This window comes from Lygodium microphyllum, chromosome 8, assembly GCF_053477565.2.
Source record: "Lygodium microphyllum isolate KBCC chromosome 8, Lygodium_microphyllum_v1.1.10, whole genome shotgun sequence".
In the NCBI taxonomy this organism is placed as follows: domain Eukaryota; kingdom Viridiplantae; phylum Streptophyta; class Polypodiopsida; order Schizaeales; family Lygodiaceae; genus Lygodium; species Lygodium microphyllum.
The window spans coordinates 35437283-35454507 of record NC_141142.1 but is presented as its reverse complement, the minus strand read 5'-3'; the positions used below and the strand labels follow the sequence as shown (position 1 = coordinate 35454507).

Here is a 17225-nt window from a genome sequence, read left to right as displayed (position 1 = left end):
AAACTCTTTGCCTTCAGTATACATCTGGCCATCTCCATGAGTGACCGATTTTTCCTCTCTGCTACCCCATTCTGCTGTGGAGTATATGCAGTAGTGTACTGATGGATAATGCCCTTCTGCTGCAAATAAGAATTCAGCATAGAGGACATGTATTCCCCCCCTCGGTCCGAACGGAGAGTCTTAATCTTGCAACCAGACTGAGTTTCCACAAGTGCACTGAAAGCCAAAAATGCATCATACACTTCTGACTTCTTTTTCAAGCAATAGACCCAGCACAAACGTGTAAAGTCATCAATAAATGTTACAAAATAGTAACAACCACCCAATGACTGTGTCTGCATGGGCCCACAAACATCCGAATGCACAAGCTGCAATCTGGCTGTTGCTCTAAAAGCAACATCACGGGGAAAAGAGAAACGATGCATTTTCCCCAAAATGCAACCCTCGCATAAATGCTCAGGAGGTCTCTCCAAGAGAGGTAATCCATCCAACATCTGAGTACGCTGTAATAGCATCAAGCTGCCATAGTTTACATGCCCCAAACGAGCATGCCATAACTCTGCCTCTAACATAGCAGGAGTAAGAGTGGATGTCAAATATGCAGACTGATCTACCGAAAGAGCATCCAACTCATATAACCCATGACACAGAGAACCTGTCAAGACCAATGTCATGTGTTCCTTGTCACGGACCATGCAACGGTCATCATCAAAGGTGACCTGCAAACCACAACGTGCCATAGAAGAAATGGAAAGCAGATTCTTCTTAATGCCAGGCACATACAAAGCATCCTGTAGGCGGAGAATAGAGCCATCAATGGCTGTAAGCTGAATCTCCCCAATACCACGAACAGGGTATGATGCATTATTAGCACACTGAACAGACTTCCCAACGGGAGGTGCACCAAGAGAAGCAAACAAATCTCTACGAGATGTGATATGCCGTGAAGCACCACTGTCAAAGAACCAAGTGTCAGCATCTTCTGTAGAGCTAAATGCTCTATCAGCCCAAGAGACATCATAACTGCAAGTGTAAAAACAATAGTCCCTGTCTGCAACAAAGGACGCGGACTCACTAGCAGTGGAAGGAGCTGCAGAAACAGACATCCCTGACTCCTTCTTCTCTTTGGCAATGCGCTTCCTGCACTCAGTGATGTAGTGGCCAGGCTTCTTGCAGTAATGGCATTTTCCTTTCTTGGCTTGCGTGCCCCCCTGTTTCTGACTTGTCTGTGAAGTGTTAGTACTACCAGAACTCTGCGAAGCATTTTTCCCTTGGCTGTTTTTACCCTTCTGCCTTGACATAAAAGCCTGCTCAGAGGCTATACCATCCACACCACTGTTCCGTCTAGTTTGTTCCTCCTCTAGAAGCAAACTGACAAGCTGAATGAAAGTGATGGGCTCTTTCGAAATCCTCATAGTGAGGTTCAAGGCAGTATGAAAAGCCAAGTAAGAGGGAGCCAGTGAATTCAATGTCGTAGAAATCAGCTGCGCATCTGAGTAGTATTCATCCACATTCATGAGTTGCTCCCGCAAGTCCTGAATTTTGTTGAGATGATCCTGCATAGAATCACCCTCATTCATCTTTAGAGTCTCTAGCTCTTTCTTCAAGAAAGAGATGCGAGTCTCATTCTTTCCTGCAAACATCTGCTCCAATATCAACCAAGCTTCTTGTGAAGAAGCTGCTGAACGAATATGAGGAATGATAGAACGCTGAACTGCCAATGCAATCAGCGACATAGCCTGTGCATCCCGTGTATCCCAAGTTTTCTGAGCTGCAGTTCTTGGGGGAAGTGGCTGAGCGGGCTGAGGTGGAGGGGGCTGAGGTTGCCCTCTTGCACGTCCTCCTGGAGGAGGAGTAGCGGGAGCCACAACTCCCGGTCGAGCTTCCTCTCCACTGACATAATCCCACAAATTTTTTGCCACTAATACATTTTTCATCATGAAAGACCAAAGGGAATAATTGTTCCCATCCAATCGGTCTTCCTTGGACACATAGGTGAATACATCTCCTCCCTGATTTGCCATTATTTCCCAAAAGGCAATTGAGCAATGTCAATGCAGTACGGGCTGGAAATCTGCAAATTTCCAGAAATTGCAGCAAACACAAGTCTGCAATTAATGTGCAAAGGGTACTCTGTCACAAAAACTGTCACTGATGCACGCTTTCCAAGGTGCAATTAGTGCTCAGCAGCACTAAAACATCAAAAGCCCCAAAATTTTCTGCCCAAAATTTCTGTCACAAATGTCTGTTACAAAAGCCCCAAAATGTGCATTCAATGTGTCACAGACAGACACAGCACGTTTCCCAATGTGCAAACAGTGCAGTGCAACACTGTTATGAATAAATCCCCAAAATTTTGCCAAAATCTCTGTCAAAAACAGTCGGTCTGTGACTGTATCAGCAGTTTAAATGCATCTGTCCTCCAAATACACAAAAGCCCCAAAATTTTCTGACCATTCAGTCAGAAATTTGCATGAAATTTTCTTTCCAGTAGATCTGTGCCAATTGCGTGTGAACCGCCGCTTCCAGAATTTTATTCTGGGCTGGAATAACAATAATTTTCAAAATGTTACCTGAGCGTGAAGCAGACTGGCGTGTGCTGGTTAGACAGGCGGCTAAGGTGGCGAGCAGAGCTGACGTGGAGTTTGGCGGGCAGTTTGGCGGCGCAGATCAACGGGCAGTTTGGCAGCGCAGGACAGTCGCGTGTGACGGGTCCGTTGACGAGCGGACTGTTTTACAATCGCGAGCTGCTGACGTGGACTTTTCAAAACGGCGGGCTGACGGGCTGCGTCGTCTGGCGGGCGTCGTTTGACTTAGTGTTGCTGACGTGGACTACAAACGACTCAGGACAGTCGAATCGTGTGGCGGGCGAACTGCAGGCGGACACTCGAGTAAAGGCGACGCACAGAGGAACAGCGCCTGGGCAGGGCGAGTGCAGGTACAGGTGGCGTCTGGGCAGGGCAGTGTTGCGCGCCGTCTGTTGGAGCTGCGCGCAGGGCAGATGCAGAACAGAGGTGGCTCGAGTGCGGTCAGGACTGCACGTTGCAAGCAGAAGCTGAGCTCAGAGCTGAGCTCTGATACCAAATGTCAGATGGGAGAGGATCGAGGTGCAGCTGAAGTGCAGTAGACAGTGTGAGAGTGAGAGACAGAGTTGAGCACGACACCCAATGCAATAGTACTGAATAGAGTGTAAGATGAAAGTACAAATGATAACCCTTATACCTTAGGGTTATAAGGGGCTGTTCACACCCGAACACAGTAAGTGCCCGTAAGTGTGCACCACAAGCACATACAAAATAGTACACATAATCTGGGGGAAAAAACCTCTCCTACCGAGAGTAAAAAGTGCCCCAGTGTCCTAGTGATCACCCGCACACTCCCATATGAGCGTAGGCGTAAGTAAGGCGTGTGAGATACCCAACATAGACAACTTCTAGATTAGGATGACATGTAAAAGAAAGCATGTAGCTTTCAGCTAATTTGAGAGGATTTTATGTAAAAAGAGTGATTGACGAAATCATGCGATGCCCGATGGCTGTTTTCAAACACTGAACAGCACTCCGAAGGGGAAGATGAAGATGAAGTGATCTCGCAGAATTCTAGCCAGGTGTACTGGTATTTTACCCCCCCTTTGGGAGCCAATGGAAGCATCAAATTGGCGATCTGGGCAATATAGAGGAACGTATTATTTTATACACGTTTTTGTCTATTAGAGTTATATCTTCTCATAATGCTGAAAGAAACCAACAGGCTTCATCTCTGTTAGTATTCTTCTACATTTTCTAATTCTTTTTGGGAGTATTTTTCTACGTCTTCAATTTCTTCGAACCCCTTCTCTTCCGTCTACCCCTCTCCCTGAATCTACATTCACCCTGCTGTCCCTTACCCCCGTGGAGGACTCTCAGCACCAAACGCACCGACACTATGTTAGGGAAAGTTTATGCTATCATCAGAGGTGAATTCCAAAAGATATTTGGGCTGATTTGGGGCTGATATCTTCAGCCATAATCAGAGAATTAGCTACAACATTGTTCTTTTAATTCATTTCTTACTCTACAGAAGCCATCTTGTCAAAATATGCAAGTATTATGTGCCCCTATGACAGGGCAATGTTTGTAGATCATTCGTAGATGCTTTGAGTTGAATTAAGAGGAGCTTTGTTTTCTCTTATTTCTTGGTTTTGGTAACTTATCCTTATCAGGAACTCAATTTGAAGCTCTCTTGAAGAAAGTCTCTTTGCCCTACAAGACTTGTAATTGATTCATAAGCTTTTATCCCTAACAGTCTACATTGAATGTAATCATGCAAAGTTGATTCATGCTATGGCATCATGTATGAATGATGGGATGCAGAGTAGTTTATGATATATGACAGCATATTGTATTTGATTTTATAATTTGTGATTGCTCTTATAGTCAAGAAAACAAGCTTGATTTGAGTTAGAACTTATGAGATAATACTCTTGTGATATTTGCTAAGAACATGCAGTTGGAAGCTCTATTAACATCTTCAAGAACTTGGCATGAAATCTTTAACCCTTCTCTTATCTCTACCATCTCTAGAGTCTAAGCTCTTGAACCCCCGTACATTTTTCTCTCTCAAAACCCCTGTGATTGACCGTGAAGTACCTCTTGAACCTTTAAGCATTCACTGTAATCTATTTATCTCTTGAAGTCACATCTCTATCTATCTTGTCCAGTTTTCTTGTCAAACCCCTCTGGTGACCTTCAACCCTAGGCGTTGCCAAACCCCTGTGGTGACCTTCAACCCTACGCGTTGTGACAATGTAGCAGGCACTGGGTGGAGCACAGGATCACGGAGCCTTTCTGACGGACCTTCTGGTGCTACCTATGGGATATTTGGAGGCCGAGGAGGGTACCGTATTTCTTATGGCTAGTGGCACATGGAGGCTTGGCAATGGGAAGCTGGCTTACCCAGATGCAGGAGGAAGGTTATAAGCACTGTACACAGCAGCCTTTGGAAACCCCAAAGCATTGCCTTTGGTCGTGTAAGGCGGCGCAGCTCGTGTGGAGAGGTGCATGCTGCATCCTTCGCCGTATAGCACCCAGCCTTGGATGTATCTCATGGGGAGCTTTTTGCTGGCAAGCAGTCAGCCACGGCCGTCACCTTCTGTATGAGGTCAAGATACAGGACATGATATTCATTATCGAGGCAGAGTCGTGCGCAGTGGTCGGTTTGGAGACTCTACCTATCCGCCAAGTACTGGAGCCCACAACAGACCGCTCTGAGATATGGGAGATCATAGGGAGTTTTGCTGGTTGGCATATTTGGAAGGCACGATGTCAGGAGACTTTCGGCGGAGAGAGACTTTCAGTACAGGCGACCTTAGTAGAGCTCTGGACCTCCATCATCCACTCCCTCCGCAACCGATGGGATCAGGTGCAAGGCGAGTCCAGGGCTCGTCAGGAGCTCCGATGTCATTTCATGCTTACTTGGGGTGGCCAGGACCTGTTTTTCGTGATGCAAGCAGACAGCCCCAAATGGCGATACACCCCCCTCCATGGCTTCTTGCCCCCATCCCCTCGAGACTGCCTTGAGAGGCTTGTATACATGATGTACTTGTGACATTCATCAGCTCCAGATGGCGATTAACCCCCCCCCCCCCCCCTCCATGGCTTCTTGCCCCCATCCCCCCTAGACTGCCTTGAGAGGCTTGTACATGATATACTTGTGACTTTCATCAGCTCCAACTAGTCTATTGAGCATGAGCACTCCGTTGTAATCAGTTTTTTTTAGTAATATAATCAGCCACATTTTACTTGCAAAAAAAAGACTAAAGCCACTCTCCCGGATCCCAATCCAGCTCATCTAGAGGCTAACTCACCCAAATCTGAAGGTGCTACTCATGGATCTCAGACTAGGCTGAGCGGGTCCAAATGCCATGTCTTTCCTTGGAGGTTGCTAACTTGGATCCTTCTCCAAGGGATGTAAAGGAAGTCTGGACCCTGCTATCCTATGTCAAGGGCTGATCGGCCACCCTCCTATTATAAAAAGAATGTGCTTGGGGGAGTACCAGTGACTCTAGCTACCACCTGCAATGGGATGCTTGAAAATTGTGTTGCCCCTACCTCTCCTAGCTAAGCTGGCTCAAGGTAAACAGGCCCTACAAGAGAGAGGGTCGAGGGCCCCCCGAGGGGGGGGATGGGATTGTGTGTTGGGGGGAGTAGGAGGGGAACCTAACTAGTACTATGGGATTGCTGCACCAATCTTTCGCCTCCTAGCCTCTACCCCTCTCACACGTTTTACTATCTATAGTATAACCTCAAGGTCTGCGCCCTTGTAGATGTCTCTCCAAAACCCTACTAGATCAAGCAAGCAAGCCTCAACTGGTCCACTGAATGTGAGTGCACTCCCTTAGCTAAATTCCTATCACGATTTTAGATCTATGGGTTCTAGTGACTAGCCATCTATCAAATCTCCTCTTGGCATGCGAGGGCCTTCACAAGCTCTACCAGACCACTGGCAAGCTATAAAGGAAGGATGATTTAGATAGCGTAATCAGTGTTGTAATGAAGATCCATCTCAAAGACAATCTTCACTCCTCACCTAGACGAGGTTTGCACTCTTGAAAGCCCTCTTGGAGGGGTACTTTCCATGTCTACGTGCCTAGAGTTAGCCCTGGAATAACTAGCTTCCCCAAAAAGGCCTAACTTTGGTACTCAAGATCAATGATCTCAAGGTCCCCCTCTAAGTGATGACCGATGATGGTCTCCCAAGCAACCTTAGCACGGAAGGCCCTGGATCCATCCAAGCCAGACCACAAGAAGTTCCAAACCAGACAACATAGTTGAGTAACACATGACATAGAGAAACACTAGTTGGAGGCAACATACTAGCTATCGCCTAAAGAACCCGGTTGACCACTAGGGCTCTTCCCACCAAGGGGGAAGGTAGACTCTACTCCAATAGGTCAGCTTCCGCTAGATAGAGTCAAGTAGAGGGACGAGCTACTAGGCTGTTATCAAGGCAAGTCCAACCTGGAACCTAAAATACCTAACTGTTTGGCCCTTGCTCACCCATTTGAACCCCAAACGGATGTCCCCGACTCAGTGCAAGAATTGGAGTCTATAAGAAAACTAACTCACTTTTACCATGACTTTTGCCAAACACTTGATTTACAACCACTGTCCTGCAAGAACACCTCCAATGCCAACCTCACTCTCTCAAGCATCACTCATCATCCTCCGCATAGAGAGCCATGTCATTTGTGTACCTCAAATCCACAAGTCTGTCTCAACTTGCACTAGCAACCCGAGGCCCCAGAGCTCGCTTACCCCAAACAAAGGAGATAAGACATCACCTCCACAAAAAGTAGAAAGACATAAGGAGCTAAGGGAAAGCCTTGTTAGACTAACCACTCTAGTCAGAACTTTGCATGTCTTCTCATTCTGATCACTTTGCTAGTGACCAAAGTATATAGTGCAAATACACTGACGATCCACTAAGGCCATGGTACCCTCCAAGAAGTCCAAGTTATCCCTATCATAGGCCTTTTCAAAGTCCACAAGGAGCACTACAACCCTCTGGCCATTGTGCTCGGCACACTAAGATTGGCTCCTTCTAGAACAGATGTCTATAGAAGTCAATGGTAGGCCTCATCACCTCCTAACGGCATGATCTGATCCTCATGTAAGCTGAGGATCAGGTCCTCAAAGGTGCTCTTGGACAAACACTTTGCATATGGTGTCCCCTCTCCGCGCCTAGAAAGCAACTAAGGTGTGGAACGAGAACTCTATCCTCCTCTCCTCTAAGCTCACAACGGCCATTCATGCCCACAACTCCTGAGCATGGTGGGCATGGTCTCATTGGATGACTCTTGTAGTAATCTCTATATGGCTGCCAGATCCCATCATAGGGCCCTCTGCTTCTAGCATTGCTATCAAACCTACAGAGCTGTCTCCTAACAAATCTTGCACAATTTCCCCAAGGCCTCAGCCACATCCTCTGTGATCCCTCCATCCTATGTCCACTCCTTAATCTAGAGTTGTCTAATTTGTCTTCTCACCTCCTCACACTCATAGGTTGAGTTTTGCATCAATTTGAGTAGGGATCAAGGTAAGGAGTAGGAGCATCTAGAGAGAGGAGAACTACAGCATGATTTGATGATGTGGTCCTTGCTAGCTGTCCCACATATCATCCCCATGTATAGCCCCTCTCCGACATAGAACCTATCCAACCGCTCTAGAAGGATGCCACCCAGCCAGTTGTATCCCCAAAAGAAACCCAATCAACCATCACACCTACAAAAGGTCGGGGGGTCCTTCAAATATCATCGGATCCTAGTGCGAAAAAGAAGACTTCCCATGCTTCCTGCTCCTCATCTACAATTCCCTCAAAGTCCATGCCTCTACCTTGCTAATGCTCTAATGTCTCCAAGTTATTGAAGTCACCTCCAACAATCCAAGAGTCCACCTCACATAATCCAACCATCATCTTCACCAAAAACCACTATGTGCTTGAACCCCGATAGGTTCATAGACATTTGAAAACCCAATGCATGAACCCCCAATGTCTAGCATCACCCACAACAATCCTCCCATAACCTCACATACAAGACAAAAAACTCAAGCCAATCAACGTGCATACTCCACTCCTACCATGGGCACGGATATAGTGCTCCCAATAGATGTGAGAATATCTTCGAAGCACCTTCCGGAGTCTGCTAGCATGGGAGAGAGAGAACTTATGCTCCTAAAGAAGAAGAATGTCGATACATCCTGCAAGGGTTGGCTACAGCTCTTGCTAAACAATCAATTTCCTAGGATCTCACGCTCCACTAAAGTAGAGGTGGTTCGCATTTCAAGATGCAAGGTGTATGCTCATGGGGACACTCTAGGGTTTGCTAAATTGGCTCCTGCTCGGAATGGTCAAAGACAAAGATGATGCAGAACTGAACGTGCAAGGGTGCTTGATGACTCGATTAGAGGATGAGCTAACCCCCAAAGACTAGTTACAGACTTTTTCAGTATAGCTAACCCCCCAACCACTACCGCCTTAGACACTACATCTCCTACTAACAGGCGCCATCGAGGGACATCATTAGGTGGCATCACAATAGACAAAGCTACAGCATTATGCAGAGCACGACGTCCTAGGGTACCTCCTCCGCAACATAGGCATGCTCATATGCGACACATTCGCACCACGATTGCTCGCTACAAACGAAGATTACCACGCTTACTCAGTCGAAGACAGCCAGCAGAGTTTTGGTGGATTCCATACACTGATAGGGAGATACTCTATACTCTTTCCTTATTTTTCATTTCTCATTTCAATTTATCATGTGGATCTAGACATAATTTGGTTTTTCTTCTCTGATGAGAGATGGTCATACCAGTTGTATTGGTTAAGGTCTCATAGGCCATCCTCGCCTTTCTTTATTTCTTTCTTTCCCTCTCTCTACCGTCCACATCTCCTCCTCCTCAAGCTTTCAAAACTCACCATGGTGCTCCAACGTGCCATCAAGACTGGCAATGATCATGATAAAGGTGACAATGCAATGGACACAACAATGTGATTTTGTTTTATTGATTCTTTTAAAGATTTCATAAGGTTTGAAAACCTTAGGCCACATAAGGGCCTAGTCACACTTGGGGAACAAGGACCAAGTCATTGCACTAGGCCCCTAGTAGAAGGGATTCCTTTTTGTTCTCCATTAGGTAGGAGATGTTCTCCTTAGTGATAAGTCTGGTTCTCAATCAAGGAGGATGCCAAAGTCAAGAGGGACAATTCTCACTTAAGCGGGATATCAAAGTCACAAGGGAGGACATTGACTTTAATTTGGGCACCACTGAAGACCAAAGCGCCACCTTATTGTGATCAAGTTTGATATATTGACCAATATTCAACCACTTGCACAGAGGGTTTGAGGGATTGGGCATAGTAGAGGAGGCTCTTGTAGAGATCGTTTTTGATCCATGAGGTATCGTAGAGACATCCTAGAGAGGCTTCCTAACAATCCATTTTTTTAATACACAACCAAACTAGGGAGGAGGATGCATATAAGTACATTCATGACAACCCCAACAATTTCTCAACATGGATATTATTTGACCCTTATAATCAAACTTTTGACTGAGATTAGAGGGCGTCTTTAGGCCTAAAAAGATTTTACTCTCCTTGTCTCATGGCACATAAGAATGTAGTGGTAGGGCACTTGGCTACGTTATGGTTGTAGGACTACTAGCTTGCTCAAAATGTGAATAAGATGAGGAGACTCAAAGTCAATTTATTTCAGGATTGCCCCATAGCCCATAAGATATGAGAGAGAGCTCTCTTCCATGGGACTCAGCAGAGATGATTGTGACCTACAAGCAGTGGCTAAAGGGTGGAATTTTCTCAAATACAGTGAACTGCAGCCTGCATGACATTGGCATAAATGGGAACTCGTTTCTTTGGACAGAATCTTCATAACCTCAAAGTTAAATTGGAGAGAGTATACACTGACTCAAAGCATACAAGAAGAAGATAAGAGCATGTGAGAAATAAGCACCTTCTTCCACATAGGGACTCCACAAATGGCTTGGCATTATAGTGTGTCTGACTAGCTCTTTATACAGCCCTTGCACTAGGAATTCTCCCTAAAGAACAGTCAGCCTAGGAGATGTCAATCTCTAAATACCCTACTTACATTTTCATTTTCAAGGTGTTGGTGGCTGAATGACTTTAATAGACTTCTATTTTCATAAGTGAGCAGATTACTAGAATTCATGCCTTTCAAACATACATTAGAACCAAAACACATAGATGAAAAACGACTCTATGGTGTTACATAGATTTCTGCTCCAGTATAGAAATTGGAAAATTCAGAGTTACGTACCCATTCTGGTAGTTGACAATGCGAATTCCATTTTTCAAGCAAAAAGGAACAAAGTGGAAACACTGGAAGAAGGGCACTACGAAAAGAGGAAATTTTAGTTAGCAACTAGCAAGAGTAGCCTTGAAGCATAATAAAGAAAATTGCATGTTGTACATACCCAATGATCAATTTACTAAACTTCCACAAACAAATAAAGATGGACGAAGACATTATAATTCCCATTATACTACTGACTGAAAGCATAAGACTCCTTAGCAGAGTACATAGATTTAAGTGCCTTGAGTGTAAACACAGAAAGATCCTATAGATCTTAACCAAGTAATTAGTGTCATTTTTAGAAAACAAAAATCTTTTATTATTCATAGTGTTAAGCTACAAAGTTCATTGAAAGAAAACAAGTATTCGCCTTCTACCAGTCATTCCACCACCCTCTAAGGGAATGGACTTCACCTACTTTCCCCTGCCCTCTCACTGATGGCCAAAATACCCTACCAAGGGTGAGCAATAGATCTCTTCAGCAGCCAGTAACTTCTATGTCTAGTGTCACACACTTCCCCCACATGCCCAACACAATCCCATTGGGGTTCTTTTGTCTGTCCCTATTCATACCTGAATATTTTTCCAGAGAGAGTCATGTCAGTCTCTGTGAGAGTGGAGGATGTGCTTACTGGTCTATTGGTCAGATATGTCCCAAATGGCCAAAGAGACAAGTGACAGTATTGGGCTACTCTCGGGCAGTCCCTACCAGAGGTTGGTCATTGGATCGTAGGGGGCAACTTCAACATGGTGAAGGCCTTGGAGGATAGGAGAGGCAGATACATAGAGATCATTAGAGAAAGAGAGCAGCCTGCCTGGGAGTAGCTCTTATTTCAGCTCAGAGAACAGGACCAATGGTTCACAGCAGAGTTTGGCAGGTTTATAGACTCACTTTAGTTGTCCGGGAGAGACAAGGTAACAGGAGCTAGGACCTTCTCTAAGATTGATCGATTTTATGTCAATGACTAGGCCTATGAGAGGGGCAGTCTAGAAGGCATCATCCCCATCACGACCCTCTTTTGATCACTCACTGATTCAGCTACTTTTTGAGAGAGTTGCAGGACCCCACTCTAGTATCAGGATTCCAGAGCACTTATCCTATGATGATGACCTTAGATAGCCAGTCTTACAACTTTGGAGACCCAGACCCTTCTCAACTAGACGCACTATGTTACATCCCTGGGCATCTGGACGGGCTCTAGTAGCAGTGGTCACAATGAATGAAATCAGAGACAAATTCGCTGCAATATTTTGTGGTACAATGACCATTTCAAGGTAATGTTTATTATAATGTAAGGCTTATTACATATCCCGAAGATTTTTCTAAGGTTTCTAAACATTTTCAAAGATTACACTGCGCTCTATGCCTTCATCATTATCTGATTGATTTTACATCTATAGAACAGTAAAACACGCTGTCAATTAGTCCCCCTTCCTGTTCTTATTTGTGGCAAAGGCTATAGCTCCCTCTTGAGAAAAAGCCACAGGTGTTGAAGGCATCAGGTTACTCATCCTTGAGTTTGAGGAGCAAATTGATGTGGAGCTTGAAGATGACACAGCAATTTATTTAGACAAGGATGAAACTAGCTTTAGGGCTTTGTAGCAGCCATGGAAACATTTTGCAAAGCAATAGGTGCCCCAATTAATTAGCACAAATCCTATGGATCATGGATATGCAAGACTAGGCATTCCGAATTGCAACAGTATGAGGATTACTTAACACAAATCCTATGGATCATGGGTATGCAACACTAGGCAGTCCGAATGGCAACTGCACGAGGATTTCACCAAGGTTCCCATGGGACTACAATGAGATAACTTGGATACCATGTGCCAATTCACATTACCTCAGAGAAGCAGTTGACACCTCTTCTTCTAAGCATCACACAAAAGCTCTCTTTATTGGGGCTCTACAAGGCTCTTGAAAGCAAGAAGTGGTGGTCACCAACCAAGTTCTTCTCATGACCATGTGGCACATCACTTCCTATTGGGCATTCTCCAGGTCTTGCATTGGCCAAGTGAACCACCTTATTAGGAACTTTATTTAGTCAAGAGGAGATGGAAGCTCGCTCAAGCAAAGTTGGCTTAGGATGTTATCATACGGCCCAAATCCCAAGGAGCTCTGGGGATCATAGACCCGGATTGCTAGAGCAAAGATTTATTCACTAAGCTCATTGTCAAGGGTCTTCTTCCAAGCAACGAACCTTGGAAGAAGCTTCTAATAGGGAGGCTTCAATCTATCACACCCATGTTGGGCTAAAACACTCTTTTCAGCTAATTAGCATTCCTAAACAGCCCCAAAACACACTTAATTAATGAAAAACCCTAAAAAGGGGAGCAGTCCAAGAGAGTTTCAATGGTCCCCTAAAAACCCTAATTCTTTGGGGCACCCTTCAACATCTATAAATAGACAAGCTGCCCCCATTCAGCCTTATTCCCGTCTGTGCAAGCTTCACACCCTTGAGTGCAGATTTCAGCCATCAGTCTACCTCTACATGGCTGTCCAGCCTTCCATACTGCTGCCACCTCTCCATCAGCCCTTGCAGTGCCCTGGCACCTTCCTCCAAGCTGTCACCCACTATTTGGCGCCTTTCTCCAAGCTACATTTGGCATCTTCCAGCCATTGCCAGCGTCTTCATCACCTTCTGCAGCTTGCGTTTGAACCAAGCGACAATTCCTATACACTCCAGCTGCTTGCGATTGGTGTCTCTTCCTCCAAGCGACAAGTGCTGGTGCTCCTCTTCATCTAGGCGGCATCCATAGTTTGCGTTTACACTCATCTAGGGGCCACCTTCTATCTCCATAGCTTCTCCTACTTGCGTTTGGTGCTCCAGGCCCTTTTGGCATCATAGTTTTACAGATTCCTCACTCCAACTGGTAGTCATAAACTTGGGATCCATCTCCGGTGGACGTCACTCTCCGACACATTGCTCTGCCCTTGAGTATCTGTACACTCTTGCATCCATTTACAGTATTCATTCACTTCAGAGTTGTGTTCTTCTCTCCCTTCTTCTGTTTATGTTTGAGTTTCTCAGTTTGTGTTTTGAGTTTTGCGTTTAGGGTTCGAGTTTTGCTTTCTGTGTCTGTCTGTCTCTTTGTGTTTCTGTCACGGTCGTACACTCTGTGTTTCCTCAATACAAACCCTAGCAGTTTTCTTCACATGGTATCAAAGCTGGTGCTCTTGTAAAGAGTATCCTGCAAATATTGTAGAGAGCTTGGTTTTGCGCGAGGCACACAATACGACTCATAACATCACAATGTCACAGACACCTTTCTTCTCCAATTCCTATGATGTCCTATCAAGCTTCTCCATCATCGGAGACCTTGAGACAGCATTATGGACTCAGTGAGGATGACGACACTCCACCTTCACCGTCACCTTCTTTTTTTACTCCTATTCTATATTTCATCCACATGACATAGGAGTACTATCACAACAAGTATGCTGATGTTTACACCCCTCCTACGAGTTTTACTACCACATTCGGACCAGTTGGTGAGGCTGGCCACCTCTCCGATCATGGAGGATATACGGCATTCAGAACGTTTGGTGATCCATCTTCATCATCTCAGCCAGGTCCAGTGTCAAGTTTGTACAATCCTTTTAAGTTGCATGAATCAAAACCCTTGCATGTTTCTTCTTTTGAGGTACAGGATCCAGATGGCTTTGTGTATGTGAACTTCAATAGAGGGGGCACTCGAAGCAGATGTAATTCAGGTATTACCTACAGCTTCTGTTTCATATGAGCATGTAACACACACTTCTCAATTTCCTCCCATCCCACCCTCTTCTATATCACACCTTGATCACCTCTCATCATCTTTTCAAAACCTTGGATTACACTCCACATCCGCATCACACACACTAAGGGTTGGATCTTCCATCTCCGCTCCTAGTACTTTCTCATTCTCTACCTCTTTGCACCTTGGTACTTCGTTAGGGGGAATGTCACCCTTTAACACAATGCCTCTCACCTTTCCGCAAATGAGCACACCCATAGCACCTAGGACGACTGTGATGGACATCCTCCTCACTACCCCCAGATTCACATCTCACATGACCACTCAGACGCAGGGGTTTCCATCCTGAGCTTATGATGCGTCTTCACACTCTCCTTGGGTTACACCTATGCAAAGATTCCCATCTTCTGCTCCATGTGTTCCCATCACACCTCCTTGGGTTCCTCATGCGGCTACCATGCCCATGCCTAGTCAACCCATACCTACCTATGGATCCACCTTGCACACTCACCATATGCCTGGTGGGCACTCCGGGGCCCATTCCCAAGTGTACTCTACTCCCCCATCCTACCGACACATTACCCTTTCCCCCATTATCTATCCCCTAGCACTACCACTCCTATTACAACAGCCAAAAATGCCTTCACGGATAAGACTCGTTTTAACGGATCAAATTTTACCACTTGGTCAAATTTCATGCAACAAGTGCTTGAGTCTCAGGGTCTTTGTGATCTCGTCATTGGTCTAAAGCCTATGTCGGACCCTCGACTAGCTCACCCTAACCACATCCATCAATGGAGAGCCCACAATGCCACACCCAATGTTGAGCTGATGCAAGGATTGCTTCCTGAATTTCACTCTCAGTTACAGCACTTCCCGCTCGCGTCAAAGCGTTGGAGTCACCTTCTTGACTGCTATGTGGCTAGAGATTGTACTCAGCACATAAATCTCGACTTTGAGCTTCAAGAGTTCTCTATTAAACAAGGGGATGATCTCAAAGTCAAGTTGGCTGAATATAGGCAGTTACTCGCTGAGTTCGTTACTACTAGCTCTCCGAAGTCAAAGGATGATCTGGTTATATTATTCTTGATTAAGTTGCCCAAAAAATATTCAATTTTATGCAACACATCATTTCACAGCCTAGACTACCGACCTTTTACGAGTTTGAGTGTCAGTTCTTGTGTTACGCGAGACTACACGATGAAGTCCACAAGAAATCCTCATCACCGCCTCATTCAGAGCAGAGAGGGTTGGTTGCCTCTTCTTCAGGAGAGAAAACCAACAATGGCAAGAACTCGCAAGATGCGAAGGCAAGCCAATCCAAGGGTGACACCTCTTCCTCAGACGAAACCAAAGAATCAAGATCTATCTGGCAACAACTCCCTAAGAAAAATAGGTTTTGCACATACTGCTAGAGATCCAGCCATGTGGACAAGAAGTGTCGCTCCAAGGCCCAAGGTCTCCCAGCTAAAAAGCCTCAGTAGACCACTCGACTGCAGAGTCCAGTGGGGCTATGCCTCCCACTTCTACTTCATCTGCTCCCTCAGCACCAGTCATTGCTGCTCTACATGTGGCATGCAGACAACCTCAGAAGACAGTCTCTTTCACTACCCCTGAGGGATTGTCTGATTGGTCTGCAAGTTCCGATCCCATTGCACTTCATGCATCCATCTCATCTCCCTCTCCACCTCGTCAAGCGTTTCCTTGCCAAAGATCTGCTATTGGGCATACACAATGGTGACCACACTCTTAGACTAGCATGTCTCTAGGTCCCTTAGGGTACCCTTAATCAATCTAGCATCCATCTTTTTGTACTCTTAGAGTTAGGCCTATAGGATTCATTATCCTTAGCTTTTCCATTCTTGTGTCTTCCGATGCATTTACTCACACACATACACATTCATTGCATTGTACTTTCAATTAGCTTTTTCTTTCTATTATGTTTTGCTTTCAAGCATCTCACTACTGACCTCCACGCTTGCAGATTCTTCTCTCTTTTGCAGGATTTTGTATTTTCAATCGAACTAACTTACAGGTTTTCTTTGGTCCTTCCTGGGCTGGAAACATGGGGATGCGTGCCATTCCTTTCATGGTTTCATCATCGTAGGAGTGTTTGCTCTTCTTCCAGCATAGAGGCTTCCCCTCCTGAGATGGATCGTGCAATATCTCTCTTGATGCTATCATGGCAGTGACTTCTACCTTGCTCTTCCAGCAGGATGCTTCATCCTTTTCATCATCTTCTTCTTCTCTTCATCATGGTTCTCGTCACCACACACCGACTAACATTAGGCTCCTCTTCCTCCTTCGGCATCTACATCCAGATTGAGAGGGGGTTCCCACCCTTCTTAGTATTCTATAGGCTTCAGCACTTTGTCTTTAACATTGGCTTCTCCCCCCCTCCTATTGTACCTTTCCCCTTTGCATTGCATGATTTCATCATCTTTGTACTAGGGCGCTAGGGCAAGTGAACAATTTCCCCACGAGGAACACTATCCAAGTGGCACCTGTTACATGAGCATTCTTTAGCATGTAGCATACTTTGTATCTCATTGTGCAGAACACCACTTAAGCAGATCCTAAGTTGTTTCTACCGGCGATTGTTGTCACC

General features: G+C 45.3%; 1 protein-coding gene across 2 annotated transcripts in view; it reads right to left on the bottom strand.

Moving 5' to 3' along the window:
* Positions 1–17225, bottom strand: part of LOC148032147 (diacylglycerol O-acyltransferase 1-like) — a 219509-nt gene that overhangs the window by 123068 nt on the left and 79216 nt on the right. For both annotated transcript variants that reach the window (XM_087682786.1, XM_087682785.1), the window contains exon 5: positions 10841–10916. In XM_087682786.1, coding sequence (XP_087538912.1) covers positions 10841–10916 — 76 coding nt within the window. The remainder of the gene's footprint in view (positions 1–10840; positions 10917–17225) is intronic.